The 17,414-nt window shown below is 54.8% G+C and overlaps 3 protein-coding genes and 1 non-coding gene across 4 annotated transcripts; 2 read left to right on the top strand and 2 right to left on the bottom strand.

Moving 5' to 3' along the window:
- The first annotated feature begins 18 nt into the window (after positions 1-18).
- C8Q71DRAFT_116988 (uncharacterized protein) lies at positions 19-2,958 on the top strand. The gene is made up of 5 exons (XM_047916361.1): positions 19-284; positions 341-862; positions 920-1,060; positions 1,253-1,522; positions 1,581-2,958. Exons 1-5 carry the CDS (start codon positions 39-41, stop codon positions 2,802-2,804), a joined length of 2,403 nt encoding a protein of 800 aa, XP_047777807.1. The 5' UTR covers positions 19-38; the 3' UTR covers positions 2,805-2,958.
- A 956-nt stretch (positions 2,959-3,914) lies between these two features.
- On the top strand, positions 3,915-4,032 carry C8Q71DRAFT_t93. Its single transcript has one exon. It is a non-coding gene; the product is annotated as a tRNA-Pro (tRNA).
- Positions 4,033-4,499: 467 nt separating this feature from the next.
- On the bottom strand, positions 4,500-5,349 carry C8Q71DRAFT_724686 (uncharacterized protein; the record flags this gene model as incomplete). Its single annotated transcript, XM_047921647.1, has 2 exons — positions 4,500-5,002; positions 5,061-5,349. The coding sequence occupies 2 exons, from the start codon at positions 5,347-5,349 to the stop codon at positions 4,500-4,502; spliced, it is 792 nt and encodes a 263-aa protein (XP_047777806.1).
- A 5,777-nt stretch (positions 5,350-11,126) lies between these two features.
- On the bottom strand, positions 11,127-17,135 carry C8Q71DRAFT_837249 (uncharacterized protein). Its single transcript, XM_047926464.1, has 17 exons — positions 16,925-17,135; positions 16,746-16,870; positions 16,571-16,691; positions 16,016-16,520; positions 15,532-15,963; positions 15,392-15,482; positions 15,119-15,336; positions 14,824-15,063; positions 14,470-14,773; positions 14,276-14,419; positions 14,070-14,215; positions 13,861-14,021; positions 13,698-13,808; positions 12,982-13,646; positions 12,388-12,930; positions 11,516-12,332; positions 11,127-11,459 (listed from the first exon to the last, which is right to left on the bottom strand). Exons 1-17 carry the CDS (start codon positions 17,011-17,013, stop codon positions 11,201-11,203), a joined length of 4,971 nt encoding a protein of 1,656 aa, XP_047777805.1. The 5' UTR covers positions 17,014-17,135; the 3' UTR covers positions 11,127-11,200.
- Between the last annotated feature and the right edge of the window lie 279 nt (positions 17,136-17,414).

Genomic DNA, 17,414 nt, shown 5'->3' with positions numbered 1-17,414 from the left:
CTCTAATTTCGAACTTCTCCCTTTTCGCCCTCGAGACAATGTCTCGCCTCATTGTCAAGAATTTGCCCTCATACCTCACACAGGATAGGTTTCGAAAGCATTTCGAAGCGGCGGATGGTCCTGGGGGTACCCTCACAGATGTGAAGCTCCTTCTAAATGCAGATGGAACTTCACGCCGGTTTGGCTTCATCGGCTACAAGACGCCTGCTGAGGCAGAACGCGCGAAGAAGTGGTTCGATAGGACGTTCTTGAACTCCTCGCGCATAAGCGTTGATGCTGTCGATGTGAGTATCTTAGTTCTATGCCTCAGACTGTCGGCAGACTGACGCAAGTCGTGAAGGGAGCCAAGGATGCCCCGCCGCCCCGTCCCAACAAACGACCTCGGCTTGGCCCGTCGCCAGCCGAAGCGTCGCCTGCTGAGGCAAGTAAGAAGGGGAGTACGTCAGCGGCCAAGGGCAGCACGAAGGATGCCAAGGCGTCGAAAGGCAAGGCTGGCAAGGCGTCTCACCTCGAAGAGTTCTTGCAGGTCATGCAGCCGCGCACGAAGAAAGGTCCTTCATGGGCTGACAATGATGCGCTTCCGCAGCCGACCAGCTCCAAAGGGCCTCGGTCTGCAGGGACTGGTGATGATGTGGTCGCGGACGAAAAGAAGGGAAAGAAGGGGACTGACAAGCAACGCCATGCTGACACCATGGACGGCGACGCACCGTTGGAAAATCCCCAGCCTGATGTGACCGAGGCAGTGTCGGATATGGATTGGTTTAAGCAGCGGACGAAGGCGGTCCTGGATGAACCTGATGTATCAGACAGGGCATTTGAGCAGTCGGATGAGGAGGCGGAAGAGGGTGACAACGATGAAGAGGTAAGCTCGTCCGGCTCATGCATCTAAGCATTCAGACTCATGTTGTCCTTGTATCAGTTTCAGGAGGAAGAGCCGCCACCAGACCCCGTCAAGACTACGATCCTGCAGACGTCTCGGCTATTCCTGCGCAATCTCCCGTTCTCGTGTACAGAAGACGAGTTGCGAGAGCTATTTGAATCGCATGGGGTTGTCTCTCAGGTGAGCGTCGCGATTCAGTTACATTACGCTGTCCCGGAGGCGGGTCTTCGTGATGACAAATTAGTTAGGGACAACAGACTCGCTTGCGAGGGTGTTGATTTAACTGGGAAATTCGTAGTAGAATTTTATGCTCTGACTTACGCCCGCCTTCTGGACTTCACGCTGTTGAATCATGCTGACCCTCCGCTTCAGGTCCATGCACCGTTGGATCCCACGACCAAGCAGTCGAAGGGCCTTGCGTATGTGACATTTGCCGAGCCGGCTAAAGCCCTTGCCGCATACGAGGCGTTGGACAAGACGTCTTTTCAGGGGCGTCTGTTGCATATCCTACCTGCGGTAGACCGCAAGGGCAAGTCGGAGGTGGAAGAGGGCGGGAGGAAAAAGACGGTGAAGGAGGAACGTGAGGCTAAGAAGAAGGCGGGAGCTGGAAGGGAGTTCAATTGGGCGATGTTGTATATGAATGTACGTACTAGACAATATATCTTGGTATCAGCAGCAGCTCAACTTGTATGACGTGCAGGCGGATGCCGTCGCATCATCCATAGCAGATCGGATGAGCATACCCAAGTCCGATATATTGAACCCTGACTCGGACAATGCGGCAGTCAAGCTGGCTCTTGCGGAGACGCACATTATCAACGAGACGAAGTCCTTCCTCGAGCAGCACGGCGTCGTCCTCGAATCCCTCGCTTCAACCCGATCACAGCGCTCCGATTCAGTCATTCTTGTCAAGAACATTCCGTACGGCACCTCCGCGGAAACTCTACGTACGATGTTCAGCTCTCACGGGGAACTGAGGCGCGTGTTGGTCCCGCCTGCTGGGACGCTCGCGGTGGTCGAGTATGAGCACGCCACGGATGCGAAGACCGCATTCCGTGCGCTCGCTTACCGCAGGCTCGGGAACTCGATCATGTATCTCGAGAAGGCTCCACTCGGAATGTTCGCCGAGGGCGCAGACTCACAGGGCACATCCGAACCCATCGTCTCAGCCGCAGTCAAGCCCGTCATGGCCCCGGTCAGCATGGATGCTGTCGCAGACACCTCGGATGCCGCGGCAGCTGAGCTGCCGCTCTCCGCGGGGACGACGCTGTTCGTCAAGAACCTCGCGTTCAGCACCACCACGGATGGGCTTGTGAACGCGCTGCGGCACCTGCCCGGCTTCGCTTTTGCGCGCGTCCAAATGAAGCTGGACCCTGCACGCCCGGCCGCGCGGCTCAGCATGGGCTACGGCTTCGTCGGTTTCAAGACGAAGGACGAGGCGAAGCGGGGGCTGAAGAGCTTAGAGGGCTTCGTGCTAGACGGGCACGTGCTCAGCGTGAAGTGGGCGGGACGTGGGGCGGACGAGGTGGAGGGTGAGGAGACAAAGGGCAAGCCGCGGGGCGCGAAGATGATCGTGAAGAACGTCCCGTTCGAGGCGACGAAGAAGGACATCCAGCAGCTCTTCGGCGCGCACGCGCAGCTCAAGTCCGTGCGTCTCCCGCGCAAGTTTGACCACCGCACACGGGGATTCGCCTTCTTGGAGTTTGTATCGCCGCACGAGGCCGCGCGCGCACACGCGGCGCTGCGGCATACGCACTTGCTTGGACGCCATCTCGTCCTGGAATGGGCGGAGGATGGCGCGGCGGACATTGATGAGTTGCGGAAGAAAGCTGGCGTGGGCTTTGGCGCTGGGAAGGAGATGCCAGGCCAGAAACGCAAAGTCCGGATGGAGGACAAGGAGGGTGAGGATGTGGATGATGCATGAGTGCGGAAATTTACTGCAAGCTGGGACTGTCATTTCACGCGCTATATCTTTGTTTACATCCCGAGGCTCCCAAACATGTCAGAGGGGACTGATATCTAGTATCAGTCCGTACTTGTGCAAACTGGGCATCGTTGCACAATGTCGGTCGACAGTTTTTTCTCTCACAGACCAACGTCGAGGCATAAATTATGGACGCCTGAACAGGGGGATTTGACTCGACTTGTCAGTGTGTTGGGCAATGGGCCCATACTTACTGGGCTTTACTTGACCGTACTGTGGCTGACCCAGCTTTGCAAAACGGCCCAGCTATGCAAAAAGCGAAATTCCTCCCCTTCTACAAGGGCAAACCTCTCCGGGAAAATGGCATCGGAATCGCTTCGTATTTTACATTGTCGTGTCAGATGCTCAGACGGCGGCACGCAATACATGTTGCAGAAAAATTGCAAAGGTCTGTTTCCGGGCGTCCCAATACAGGTGTAACGAGAAGTCGATGTACCGTAGATTGGCATCCTCATTTCGTTATGTGCGTTCTGACCTACATATGGACTCGATACCTATCCAGTATGTTTGTCAAAATTTCCTGTGCCAGAGAAGCGACAGGAACATGCTCCTTTGCACCGTGCAATGACAGGGAGTCGCAACATACAGACAATATGCGGACTCTTCCGGTGCCGAAACAAACTCCGCCACAATGAGCGGTGGCGAGTGGCAATTGGCGCGTACCCGGCATTGCCGGCGCGCGAGCGGGCTTTCAATATTTGAGGGCGCTAGACAAGCGCTAAATAACTGCACTCGATCTTTTGGCGGGAGGACGAGTCTCTCGTTTGCACGGCTGCCGAAAGCATGTTGCTGCCTTCGGAGACCCCCATAAATATTCATGCACACACTCAATAAGTATAAGAACGGTACTACGAGGCAAAAACCGCGGACCCTCCGATTTAGAGGGCGTGGGACAGCTTTGCAAACGCGTTTGCAAAGCTGGGTCAGCCACAGTATACTCAGTCCCGCGGTCATCGTCTGGGGTCTCCGTTTGTTCTGAGTTAAGTCCGTTGTAACGCGTTCTTTCGTCGCAGAACGAGTTCATAGGGCAATATTGCTATTACTAAGCGTGGCCTTGTGGTCTAGTCGTATGATTCCTTCTTAGGGCGACATCAATGTTGCATCAATGTCTCATATAAACATAGCATTTGCATGGAGGAGGCCCCGGGTTCAATTCCCGGCAAGGCCCTTTTTACGCCATTCATGAGAGAGTTACTTAGCTTGTATTCCAGTACACGTCAGCGCAAAGATCAGTGCGAATTCACGGCTCAATATCGAGTCGTCCCTTGCTGCCGATTTCTCGCACCTTGAAGCCATTCTGTTTCATTTAAGTATCATCGCATAATCGCCGTGTGCACATGCGTTTGTTTGCAATTATCAAAGATGAGTCCGCTCCGTTGCAACGTCTTTTTATCCGTAGGAGGAGATATACCCTGATTAGGAGAGCGTTGTGGAGCTACGCCGCAGATTTGTTTGGCGCTGTTGTCCAAAGCCTTGCGATCCTAACAAGTCCAAATACCCACTGTGGCTGAACAACTAGTGAAATTTGGTGCAGTAGTGAAAACAGGTAGGATTCCGAGCCCATATACGTTCAGTTGGCCCTGCGAAAACAGCATATGATTTCTAGATAGTATCTCAGTCTTTTATACGATGTACTTACAAACAATGGGAGCCATTAGGCAGCTTGACGCTTTGGTGGGCAAAAGGGTCTCTCGCGTTCAAGGCTGCCGAGAGCACTTGCCCGGGGTACTCTCGCCCTGGCGCTCCGCCCCCTCCTGGGCCCACCGGGTCTTCTGCTCTCGTCACCCGCCCCGGACAACCCGCGGCAGGGACGCCTTCCTCTAAGAAGCCGGCTCCGCCCGCTCCCGCTAAGAAGCCCCCGCCGATCCATGTGAAGCAGGGCAACCCGGTCGAGAACTCGCGCTCTGTGCTAGTGCGGATTTTCCCCCATACCTTCACCGACATTGACTGTTCGTTGGAGCTCCTCACGTCGTACATCAACGACGCTTGCCGAGGTTCGGGTTCGATGATGCAGGCTTCCTCGTCTGTACTCAAGAACTCGGGGCGCGATGTCATCGTCAAGTTTGCCGAAAGGCCGACTGATGAGCTGTTCGCCGTCCTTCGCGAGAAGGTGACTGCGCTCCTTATCGCCCTCGCCGCTGAAAAGCGCCCGGGGGATCTTTTCCAGGCGAACGTCGAGCACATCCACGAGCTCACGTGCGTCAGTATCAAAACGCTTGTCACTGCTCGGGCCGTCCCGGGTCAGAGAAAGCTCGCCGACGTCACCATGGAAGAGTTCTGGCACGAGCTCGTCCGGTGTGCGGAAATCGACAAGAATACGAAGGCGCTCTTCGACGTCGTCGTCCCCTTCTCCAACTCTCCTCGCGCTACCGTTGAGAGACAAGGCAGTACCGGACAGCTGAAATGCTTCGTCCGGGACTATCACAGCGGGGCTATCGCCCATAAGCTGGCTTCCAGAGACGTGCTCCTCTTTGGGACGCGTCATAACGTCCAGGTCTACAACGCACGCAACGCGATGAAGCCCTGCACCAAATGCTGGCGCTGGGGTCACGGTAGTGACCGATGCACTCAACAGAAGCTTTGCTGCCCCCTGTGCGGCGAGCATCACACCGAGGAAGCGCATGCGGCGGAGGCCTCGTGCTGCACCGAAGCGCGGTTCTGGACGGATGACCTCCCGGTCTGTCCCTCTGACCACCACTACTGCCCGAACTGCCTCCGGGCAGGTCACGGCCCAGCCAACCGGACCAGTTGCACGGTCTGGAAGCACAATAACGACAAAGCCCTGGTCTCACGTAAGATCGAGGCGGCGGAGTCACCTAGGCAGCAGGACGACCGAGTGAAGAAGGAAGTCCAGAAGCTAATCACATCCCTGCGCAAGCAGCGCGATGAGCGCATGCGCGAGGCCGACGCGAGAATAGCCGAAATGGCTGACGCAGCGATGGCAGACGCCCAGGGGGAAACCTCGGGGCCGTCTGCGTAATCTCACCAGTACGTTGCCTTATGGAATCACAACCGAACGTGAATGCTGATGCTGGAGGATCAGCTAACCCTATCCCTCCACGTGTTGAGCGGCGGCCCACCCCGACGCACTTTGACGACGAGCCTATCAATGCCGAGCAGCTCGAGTTCCTTGACCGGTGGCTTCAACAGCCTCCCGGAGCACCTGTAATCGTACCTGTACCACCACCAGTACCGAATGATAACGTCCTTGACAACGAAGCTGAGCATGAGCCGGCCTTTAACGTCAAATTTGTTTCTGCCAATGTGCAGAAATCTGCTGAGAATACGACTCAGCTTCTTGAGCGCTACAGAGACGCTGACGTCATCTGTGTGCAAGAGATCTTCTGGGGGCATATTAAGAACGTGCCGTCCAGTAAGAAAAAGGACGGGGACTCGTATGACAATACAACTGCTCACCGAAATTTCACGTGCTTCGGCGCGTCCTCCAAGTCCCGGGTTGCCACATATGTGCATCGCCGCTGGCGCGGGGCTAGTCCCCACATCATTACCGGATCAGCACCTCACGGTGACTGTCTCCTGGTTTCCTTCGGTACACCACAGGGCGCCTGCAATGTGCTCAACGTGTACAATGATAACGGGCCGAACAATGTGATCTCTCACTTGCTCGAACACGTGGACTCCCTCCCGCCTATCACTTTGATGGCGGGAGACTTTAACCTGCACCACGTCGCATGGGACAAGGTGACACGCAACTGCAATGAAAATCCTCCTCACGGAGGTACAATTTCAGACTTATGGGACTTAACCACGGAGCTTCAATTGCTCCTAGGAAATGACCCTGCAGCGCCGGCCACCTGGAAATCCAATAACCCTAGGTTGGCCGCAAGAACTCTTGATCTGGTTTGGCACAGACCGGACATCCAAATATTGAACTTTAAGGTCAATACCCACGCACGTCACCGGAGTGACCATGCTCCGCTGACGTGGGAATGGAATGCCGGTGATTCACCGGAGCCCGAACCGATAATTGCACGCGTAGGACCCGCATCCAACGAGTTCTGCCTAGCAGTTGCCAAGCTCATTGCTGATCTCCCCACTCGGTGGGAGACAGCTGATGAGCTACAGCGAACTGGAGATAAGCTGTATGCTTACATCCAGCGGACATGGAAGGGAAATGCGGTGAAACCCCAGCGCACAGCCCGTTCAAAATCCTGGTGGAATGCCGATTGCAGTACCGCTCGCAAGCGCCAGATTCTCACATCTAAACAATGTGACAAAGTGCGAGGCCTTATCGGCCTTGCTCTACGTACAGTAGGCAGAAACGCCGACCAGTACAAAATTTATCATGAGCTCTACGAAGGGGCTAATAACCGACGCCGTAAAGCGAACAACTCTCTCCGCCGCGCTTCTAAAGGCGCCAAGCGGGAATTCTTCGACAAAATGTTGTCGAATTGCCATCCCCAGCTTATCTCCAACTTTGTTAGTTGGGCTAAGCCGAGGAAACTGGATGCCAGCGTGCAGATCAAGCGCGCTGATGGATCCGTTATCCAATCGCAGGACGAACTCCAAACAGAGTTTAGAGAGCAATTCACTCCTTCCATCCCGAAGGAAGTCGATGAGACAATTCTCGAAGAGTTCAAACAATTCGAGAAGCGTCCCTTTAATGAAATCTCCATGGAAGAGATTGCGGAACATTTGGCTGACACGTCTAACACGTCAGTCGGAGGTGAAGATCACGTCAATTGGGAATGGTGCAAACGCATATTCCACATGATTGAAGAATTAAAAGATAAACAGGGGAACGTGATTAACACGATCAACTGGGGATCTAAAGTCTATTCCTTTTTCAAGGCATACTACAACGCGTGCATCCGACTGCACAAATTCCCTGACGTCTTTAAGAGGTCCATCACGGTTGTTATACCCAAGCCTAATAAGCCAGATTATAGCAAAGCCAAAGCATATCGACCAATATGCCTCCTCAGCGTGTTCGGGAAGTTATTTGAAAAGCTTCTTGCAATGCGTATGCAGTTCGATGGCCAGAAGTACGGCATCTTACACCCATGCCAATTCGGCGGTACTGTTGAACACAGTACGGTTGATGCGGGCATGCAAGTCGTGCACTTCGTGCACGAGGCCTGGGCCAGAAACATGACACCGTCCATGCTTCTGCTGGACGTGTCACAGTTCTACCCTTCCATCAATCACAAAATGATGGTGGAAATATTCAGAAAGCAAGGCTTTGCAGATGACCTCTGTGACTTCTTTGCCGACTACTTCGTGGGAAGGTTTACTAAATACCTATTCAACGGCAAAGTCACGGAGGCAACCGCTGTTCCACTGGGAATGGGACAAGGCTCGTCACTGTCACCGGTTGCATCGGGATTCTATATTGCCCCGGTGTTACATAAGCAATACCCGGTCGGGAAACCGATGCCGGGTAACTCTTCCATCCAATTCTTTGTGGACGACGGAGGGATCTTGGCTGCAGTTCCTCGGAACCTATCCAACCTTACCCAAGTAGAATTGAACTGTGTCACAATACAGGTCATATTCCACGCCCTAATGCTCGACCTTATCAGGCTTGGGCTATCTGCGGAAGCGGACAAACTCGAGTGTATCCATTTCTGGAAACACCGAGACCCATGGCGACCAGACCGGCCCTTCGGGCCTGATGTGGTGGTATCACTTGGGAACCAAACCGTCAGGGTGGTCCCCTCAGCGTCTATGAGATACCTCGGGTTCTACTTCGACCCGAAGTTGTCATTCAAATCGCATGTTCGCTTCTATGCATGCAAAGCGGCTAGCACGGTATCATCGATATCAATGCTGGGTAATTCTCTCCGCGGATTCACTCCGGCTCAAAAGAGACAACTATACATAGCACATGTGCTTCCGCTCATTTGCTATGGTGCGCAGCTCTGGTGGAAGCCGGGCTGGAAAGGAATTGGGTGGATTCTTCGTGAATTTCACACCGCCCAAGCTCGCGCTTGCAGATGGATCACGGGGTGTTTCCGCACCACGCCTATTGGAGCAATGGAATCACTGGCGGGCCTAGTCCCCCTAAAGGAAAATATCACCCGATACATGGAGCGCTACGCGCTTCGTCTTCGAACATTAGGCGAGGGCCACCCCACAAAGGCGATCCTTGGCAAGGAATGGGTTACTTCCCAACTCAACGTCGTTATGCCCTTTATCGAGGGCAGCCGCAAGGCATCTCGCACGCCGCTAAGGGCGTTTGCAAAAATTGCTGAACGAAGTAATGAGGAGTTCTCCCACTACAGCGACGCTTGTCGACCTGGAGACCGGCTCATCGATCTAGATGACAACCGAATCCAGAAGATGTTCTTCAGCCGAGACAAACGAGACCGGCACAAGAAGCATGACGACCCTCCTCCGAAAAAGAAGGAGGGAAAAATCAGCAAGCAGTTCAGAGCGTGGATCAAAGACACCTGGACTCCCCGCACCTTCGATCTTATCTTCGATAAGAACACTTTAGTGATGTGGACCGACGGATCCGCACTCATTGACCGGGACAACCCGGACAACACGCGATGTGCTTCTGCGTGGATTATCACAAAGGAACTTCGTAAGGTTGCAGAAGGCGCATTTAGCGCCGGACGCGCTACTAGCTACGACGCCGAGGTTCTTGCCTCTGCGAAGGCAGCCAACAAAGTCTGGGAGCATGTCGAAGGCAGCACAGAAACACTCATCTTCGCAAGTGACAACATTGGTAACTTGCAGAAGATCATGAAGCCGGGTAAGGGTCCAAGCCAGCTGGCCGCCCTCATGGCAAACCAGGAAGCTGCACGCTTCCTGGAAGGAAGGCGTGATCGAAAGGTCATCTTCTTATGGAGCCCATCACACGTGGGCATTCTTTGGAATGAAGCAGTCGACAAACTCGCTTCAGACCTTGTTAACGATCGGGATGTTCCGATTGCTGATATAGTTTCCTTTTCTTTTGCCCAGCAAGGCATCCGAAGGGAGATGTTACGCGCGTGGGCCCGGGAATACAAACACCCGGACCATGTACAGAAAGCCAACGTTAGAGGGGTCCCCGACCCCTCTATCCTATCTCGCCCTAATAAATACTTGGGCAACAAGATGTGGTGGCATAAGCAGCTGAAGCCATCCAATGTCCGTAACCAATCGTTCTTATTTAAGACGAAAGGTCTCAAGTTTAGTAATCAGAAAACGGCGAAAATTGCACGTTTACTGACTAATCACTTCCCCTGCGGGGAATACCGAGAACGGTTCAAGAAAAATGGACCAATCAAATGTTTGTGTGGACGCGGCGGACATAAAGAAACCCGCGATCACATACTCTTCAAATGCCCGTTTTGGATACGGGTTAAAAAGCACAAGCGCTCTCCATTCATCGGCCCGTTTGGGTGGAAGCAGCGACATGTGGACACCTATTACAGCAGGACCCAGCGTGGCTGGGCCCCCAGTGACATCGTGGATTTCGCCTATATGAATCCATTAGCAGCCACCTTCGAGTGGGCAGAGATCCTGTCCAAATGTAAGGATGACGAAACTCGCGGCGACATGCTTACCCTTAATTGGGCGCGATTACATGCCCACACAGTTTGGCGCCAAACACAATGGCTCAATCTGAAGGGGCGTATTGAGAAGGGAGGCATCCACGATAAGCCTTTCTCTAAGGATCACGATGACGTCATCAAATTCTTTGATGAAATCAACGACAAAGCTGAGATATTTGCTCAGCATCTTTCATCACAGTGGGAGCACGACAAAGAAGTGCTTGCCCGGTTTGATGCTATGCCACGTCATGTGGTAGACGCCGGTGATGTTCCCGACGAGGAGGTGGATGAGATGTTGCGTGTCCTAGACCGACATCCTCTGCCTCGTATTGATTCGCTTCTAGACTCGGCGGCTGGCCTCACGGCTGACGCCAGTCAGTTGTCAGACGAATTCGTACCTAACCGGTCTCCTGTTGGACAGCCGGGCGATGCCCTCTGGTTCACCCCGTCACCAGGCGGGTGAATGCGTCGAGGGACTCTCTATTATTATACTCTACATGTGCCTATGTTGTACGGAGTCTAAACCCGGTGAATAAAAAAAAAAAAAAAAAAAAAAAAGAGAGCACTTGCCCGGACTCCACAATCCTAGATAATATCCGGTGCGTTCTTATGATTTAAAATGAATATGCTATGACTTTGAATCCGCGAATCTTTCACATGTGATGGCTGGAGACAATAGTGAGAACGCGTTTCCACTACCGGTTCAGCCACAGCACCGACTTCCAGTTGCTACGGGTGGCCGCCTCATTTGAGTAGCCCGAATCGCATTTGAGGCACAAGCCAACGAATCCATAAACAAGACACAAAAGCCATCTAACGATACAGCACTGATCACGACAAATCAAGCCCCTCGACCCTCCACACCTTGATCGCCCCCGAGCGATCGCCGCTCACAATGCCCCCTCGGAAGGGCGAGTCGATGCACGCAAGCGCCGTCACGGTGTCCTGGTGCCCCTTAAGCAAATTATGCTGGTTATGGCTGATCAGCGAGAGTCGTTGTGGAGGCCGGTTAACGCTATGGCTGGCTGATAGTGAGGATACCCAGGTCTCAAGGAGCCGTGATGGCGCAGAGTCAGCGGAAGCAGGCACGCTACCGGAGGAAATATTAGCTTACGCAGCTCACACAAAGAACAAATGGTGACTCACCTATATGTTGGTTTATCGGTATCCGCGTCCATGCCCGTCAGTACCGCAGACCGTTCCACATGCGCCAGGTCCCAATATCGTATCCTCCGATCTTCCGAGGCGCTCAACAAGAATCCTCGCCCGCCCGCAGTACGGCTCGTCCGGACGTCCTGGTCCGCCATGGTGGCGCGCGCCGGGGCATGCCCACCGAACTCAGTCCCCACCACGATCGCACGGACGTTCGGGGACACGGCGTCCAGGGAGTCGGGCAAACCGGTCACGCCGGACAGGCCGCGGTGCGCAAAGGACTCGAGCGAGCCGCCGCTCTCCTGACGAGCACGCACCAGAGCCGCTATCGCTGCTGCCGGACTCGTCTCCGCCTCTTCTGAGTCGACTGCCGGGGGATCTTGCAGTTCTTCCGCTGCGTTTGAGACTGTCCTGGTAACAAAGGATTCCACGAGAGACGACTTCTCAATATCCCAGACCTCCAGGATGACATGGCTCTTCGGGGTTTTCGGCGCCTCCACCGCCACTATGATCCACTTGCCCTTGCCTTTCGTCGGGTGGACGACGCATTGGTATATCCGCGCTTGCCTGCTCTTCCACGCCGTGCAGACTTTCCAGCTCTTGATGAGGATGCCGAACCGGATGTCCCAGAGCGACAGGACCCCAGTGGACGTGCCACAGACAAGCCACGCACGCTTGCGATCCAAGCATAGACACAGAATTGGGCCGTGATGTCGCGGGTTCTCCATCTTCTGTAGCTGCCGCATCGTGCGGAGGTCGAGGATGGAGATGGTGCAGTGTGTTGTCGCGTAGACCAGACTTGACGATGTATCTGCATTGGTAAGGTTCAGACAACCATTCGCTCGTAAGATGTGAGGAAGACTCACCAGTCATGAAGTGTGCCATGCACGTAATGTACTCTCCGGGTTGATCGAGTCGATGCTCGCGGATGAGCTGCAGCTTGTGGTACTTCGGCAGGCTGCCACTCTGGGTAACATGTATTCGCACGACATGAAGACTGCCGTCGTCGGCAGCGCTCGCGAAGCAATGCAGGCTTTCCAACACGCACACACACTTCACCTTCGCATGGTGTTGACTATAGGTCTGCCGCGGCTTGCTAGTAACGTTCCTCTCTAAACGAGCAGTGTCCCAGACCTTGAGCGTCTTGTCGTCCGACGCGGAGACGAAGAACATGTGGTCTGGCGATACCGCAATGCCTGTGATAACATCGTTGTGTGAGCTCATGTGCGCGATGAGAGTCGTTTCGGGTCGACGAGAGCCGCCTTCTCGAGACATGAAACTGTGCCTAGCAGCGTTACGGCGCCTGACCGCGCCCTCATGAACATGAGGTCCGAAGTCATTTTGAAGCTCTCGCGTGTTGTCCATGTAGATCTGTTCAAGCAGGTTGTTCAGGCCGAATTCCTGACCATCTACAGATATCTAAATCAGCATAGATCCGAAAATCGTCAGATCCAGCTCACCATAAGTCGAGATCGGCGTCAGTGAAGGAGGACGGAGCTTGTCGTTTTGAGGTCGTATCGTCAGGGCTGGCGACAGAGGTGACGTCCTTCCCGACCGCTCGGGCGATGCTTCCGATCGGGCATAGGCATGCGCATCCAGCAATCCTGTGGCGTTGGCTCTGGATGACCCTATTGCCGGCGCTGCTTTCTGGCCGTCGACGCTACCGATGCGCATCGGCCGCGAAGCAGACGGGTTGGTGATAGAGATGATGGATTCTGTAGGACTGCCTGGTCGCACTGGGGAGCGCGGCATGTCGCTGGATGCGGACGAGGGCAGGATGGCGTGTTCCAATGAAGGCATGGTCGGGCTGCGTGCCTCGCGGGGGCTCGTGGCATTGACCGAGGTAGCTGAGCCGTTGATGATGGCGAGTCGTCGCCGCAAGTCCTCAAACGGCGCCCCTGCTGCAGCTGCAGCTGTGTGATCCATGCTGAAGGTGCGCCCAGAGCGCGGGGTCCCAAGAATCGGCGACTTCGCAGAAAGTTCCGAATATGAGCGGTGTTTGGATACCGAGCGTGGGCCTCTGAGAAATACGGTCTGAGGCACGACTCCTAGCTTCTGGAGTTCGACACCGACGGTCGTCTTGAGCTGTTCAGCGTCGCCCTCGGCACTCACGCGGGAAGCAAAGCTAGCCCATAGTCAACTTAAATTAGAGTCAACGGCGGTGAGTGAGACATACCTCGCCATGTTACGCGCGAGCTTGAGGATGTAATCACGCATGGACGTCAACTTCGCTTCTTCACCAGGCGTCATGCCCATATGCTGCAACTTGGTAATTTGTGTTTCGTCCCTGACCAAAAAGTGTCAACGTTGCGCAACGCATTTTCAACTTGGTCACTCACTCTTCAGTCCGACCTCGGGTCCCGACCGTACCCGAACCCCGCACAGTGGCAAGACTATCCTTCGGAGATTCGGGCTTGGAGCCACGATGGGTCCGCCAGAATAGCGACTTCTCCGATTTCATGGCCCACTGCACCGCTGCGTCGAACACTTGTCGGGACAGCTGTGTTTGATAAGTCCTATGACTCATGATATATGATATTGAACATACCGGAAGCTTCAAAGAAAGCAGCAAACTGTGTTCATCAACGTCTCGTACGTCTGAGCGCAGGAAGTGCTTGAGAGATGGGTAAAGAATACACCAGACGTCGCTTGGAGGTAGATGCTTTGCAGCGGAAGCGATGAAGGCCGCAGCCCCTGTGGTTCGGTCGTGTGAGACAGTCGTCCTTGTGAGCACAGATCAAGCAAGCCGCGCACCTTGCCGTATCCAGGTATTCGGATGATACAGGAACCCCAGAGTCGCACTCATCAACTCCCAAATGCGCATTTTCTGGAACAGGCCAAGTTCACACAAGCTGGTTGACGCGGCCAGAACCTTGGCAACGACAGCGCCCTCTACATCTTCACGCGAAGTCAGTGAAACTCGTAGTGCATACAGTCAGCGCACATACCTGACAGCGACTGAACCATCAACGGCAAGATGTACTCTTCCAAGCTCCGGCCTTCGCCACACGCAGCTACATCAACAATGCAGTCGAAGAACGCGTACCTCAGTAACCAATCACGGTCATTCAAGTACGTGATCATATGGCTGAGCAGCACGTCGTTCGTCTTCTGTCGCCCAAGGAAGATGCACAGGGAAGAGATATTATGCAGCACCGCCCGCTTCACGACGCTCGACGGATCGACGAGGAGCGCAGAGAGGTGCTCCTGGATGCTGTTCTGGAGCTCTTGTATGCTCGCGTCGTACGACACCTGCACCGCACTGTCAATTAGTGGTTCAATGCATAAAGTGTGTCGCATACCTCAAAATGTGCCTCGTCATACTCTTGCGTGTCAGGCGAGAGCTTGTATGACCCGTGTGCCTTCAACGCTTGTCCCATCTCGAGATACCGCACCGCCGTATCCGCGAGCGAGACGATGCACTGTGCATAGATACATCGCACAGATACCTCGGGATCACGAACGAGATGGGCGACCGCAGGGATAATGTACTCCGGGAAAATCGCTGCGTTTGAGGGTGTGATGACAGTAACGAGCATAAGCTATACGAAGTAGCTTCAGTCAACAATTCGGACTCGGGCATAGGAGATAGCTTACTATTTGCATGAGCGTGCGCATGGCCGCAGCACGCACTATGGCCGCGTCGTCGTGAAGGAGGTCAACCACGTAGGGGACCATCCTATCCAGCTTCGCTTCGTCGGTGAGGTACGGCGAGAGCGCCAGGAGGACGTCTAGTCCGCGCAGCTTAGAACTAGGCAGGGTGCAGTTGCGGATGTTCGCCGAAACGAGGGCCAGGACAATGAGGGCCGGACCATCTGTGCACATAAAAATAAACATCAGATATCCGAAGAGGATAGACTGAGACTGTACCTTCTGCGGCGGCGGTACGCCTTCCCGCACTCAAGGGGTGACCAGCTCCGCTCTCTCGATTGGGAATGTACAGCTCCACTGGCAAAATGTCCTGCACGTATGTCGGCATAATGAACCTGGGTTCGCACTTCGTGACTCACCTGGAATGGCTTCGACGAACCCATTGACGGCATGTAGTCTACCTTGACATCCATGACGGTCTGTTCTTGCGCGGAGTCGACCGCCAAGAAGGGCTCGACGCTCTCAAAATCGCTCCATATCCTCTCCATGCGCCGATCGGAGTCGCTGGGCAGGGATTCGTTCAAGACATCTCCGGTAGATGTCCCGGGGATGGTCTGCGGCGTGACGGCCTGGGGACTCTTGACCGTGGCGCCTGCAGGCGTGGGCGGTACAGTAGGCGCGGCATTTGACGCGAATGGAGAAGGTCCGGAGAGCTCGTTGATGGACGAGACGTAGTTGTGGAAGAACGAGTAGAAAGACTCGGGGAACACGGATCCGCGGGACGTGTGTAGCAGCGTGTCGAAAGACGGCCTGACCGCGGGGTCAACCGCAATCATCTGCTTGATGAGATTCTACAGCCGTATTACTTAGTAGATACGTCCCGGATGTGATCAGTCCTCGCACCTTCACGGGGTCGTCCCCTATGGCGCTCAGCTGAGACTCTACACTCAACTCTCCCTCGCGGTACTTGAACAGCTGACTGAGCGTGAACAACGGCGAACCTTCAAGGAAGAGTTCCGCAATGACACATCCAGCGCTGAAGCAGTCCATTGCCTCTGTGACCCTGCCATCCCTCCTGCCCTCGCCGTCCTCCATGGCCAGTCTGCTTTTCTTCGCGCTGATCGCCGGATTCTCCGCCGCCGTGTAGAACCGCTCGGGCGCGACGTAACATGTCCGCCGGCCGCTCGTGTCGAAGAAGAAGGAGAAGTCGGACGGGTCGTCCAGCGGCAGGTAGGTCGGCTTGTAAGACGCGAAGTCGGTGAGTTGAACCCAGTTCCAGGAGGTCACGAGGATGTTCTCGGACTTGATGTCGCCGTGAGGGATCTTGCGATTCCGTGCGTCGCGAAGGGCGTGTAGCAGCTGAAAGGCGATCCACTTCTTGTCGACCAGGCTGAGGAAGGGACGTGTGCTTCAAAAGCATGAGCATGCAGACTTCGTCTCATTTGAGGTTACCCGCACCTGATGCGGTCGTAGAGGCTGCTCGCAATCCACTGTCGGATGATATATCCCGCCTTGTCTGTCTCCACGAACGCCTGGTAGTTGTAGACGTTGACAAGGTCCGCTAGCGCTTCGCGCTCAACTGTAACATCGTTCACACTTCAGTGGAGGGCCAATGTTCGCGTATCTAACGCACCCTTCAGTCGTCTGTGGTACTTTCGGAGACTCAGCCCAGGATCCGGCTTGACGAAGATCTTGACGACCAAGTAGCCATTTCTGTGTCGGCACTTCACCGTCTTGAGGAAACGGGCAGAGCCCATACTGCCACATAAGGATTCACTTACAGTCTACGCGTACGGATGCAAGGAGCACTACCTCCGCTCATAGATGATGTCTCCTCCGAGCTCGGCCACAAACGAGTCGAGTGCGCCGGTGGTGCGCGTCAGAGACTGAACGTTGCCCATGTCTCCAATACGCACGACAGCAGAGTATAGTGTTCTATTGCTGTGTCAAGACTTGGTCAAGACTCAGAAGCTAGTCGACTCAGCAGAGAGTCAGGCCTAGTCAGGACTTGGTTGGGACGAAGAGGCCCTGCCGCCCAGAAACTTAAAGTCGGAACCACGGGGACGTCCCGGCGACGAGGGAGGCGGCCCCGGCCCGGGAAAGGCCCGGGGCTGCTACAATTAGGCGCCCTTTTGGGGCGTCCCGATTTGGTACCCTGTGTGCAACGGGACTTAACTCCTCCATCCACCTCCGAGTCCACCGCCTTTGTACCAGAGAAGTCGCGCGCATCTCACCTGGCCCCTGGCTCGCCCTCGAGCTCCTACATTCACTATGTCATGCAGGACGTCCATACGTTTGTCCT

Source organism: Rhodofomes roseus, assembly GCF_022264815.1.
Source record: "Rhodofomes roseus strain CIRM-BRFM 1785 chromosome Unknown C8Q71scaffold_13, whole genome shotgun sequence".
In the NCBI taxonomy this organism is placed as follows: Eukaryota; Fungi; Basidiomycota; class Agaricomycetes; order Polyporales; family Fomitopsidaceae; genus Rhodofomes; species Rhodofomes roseus.
This window is presented reverse-complemented; position numbering and strand designations above follow the sequence as displayed.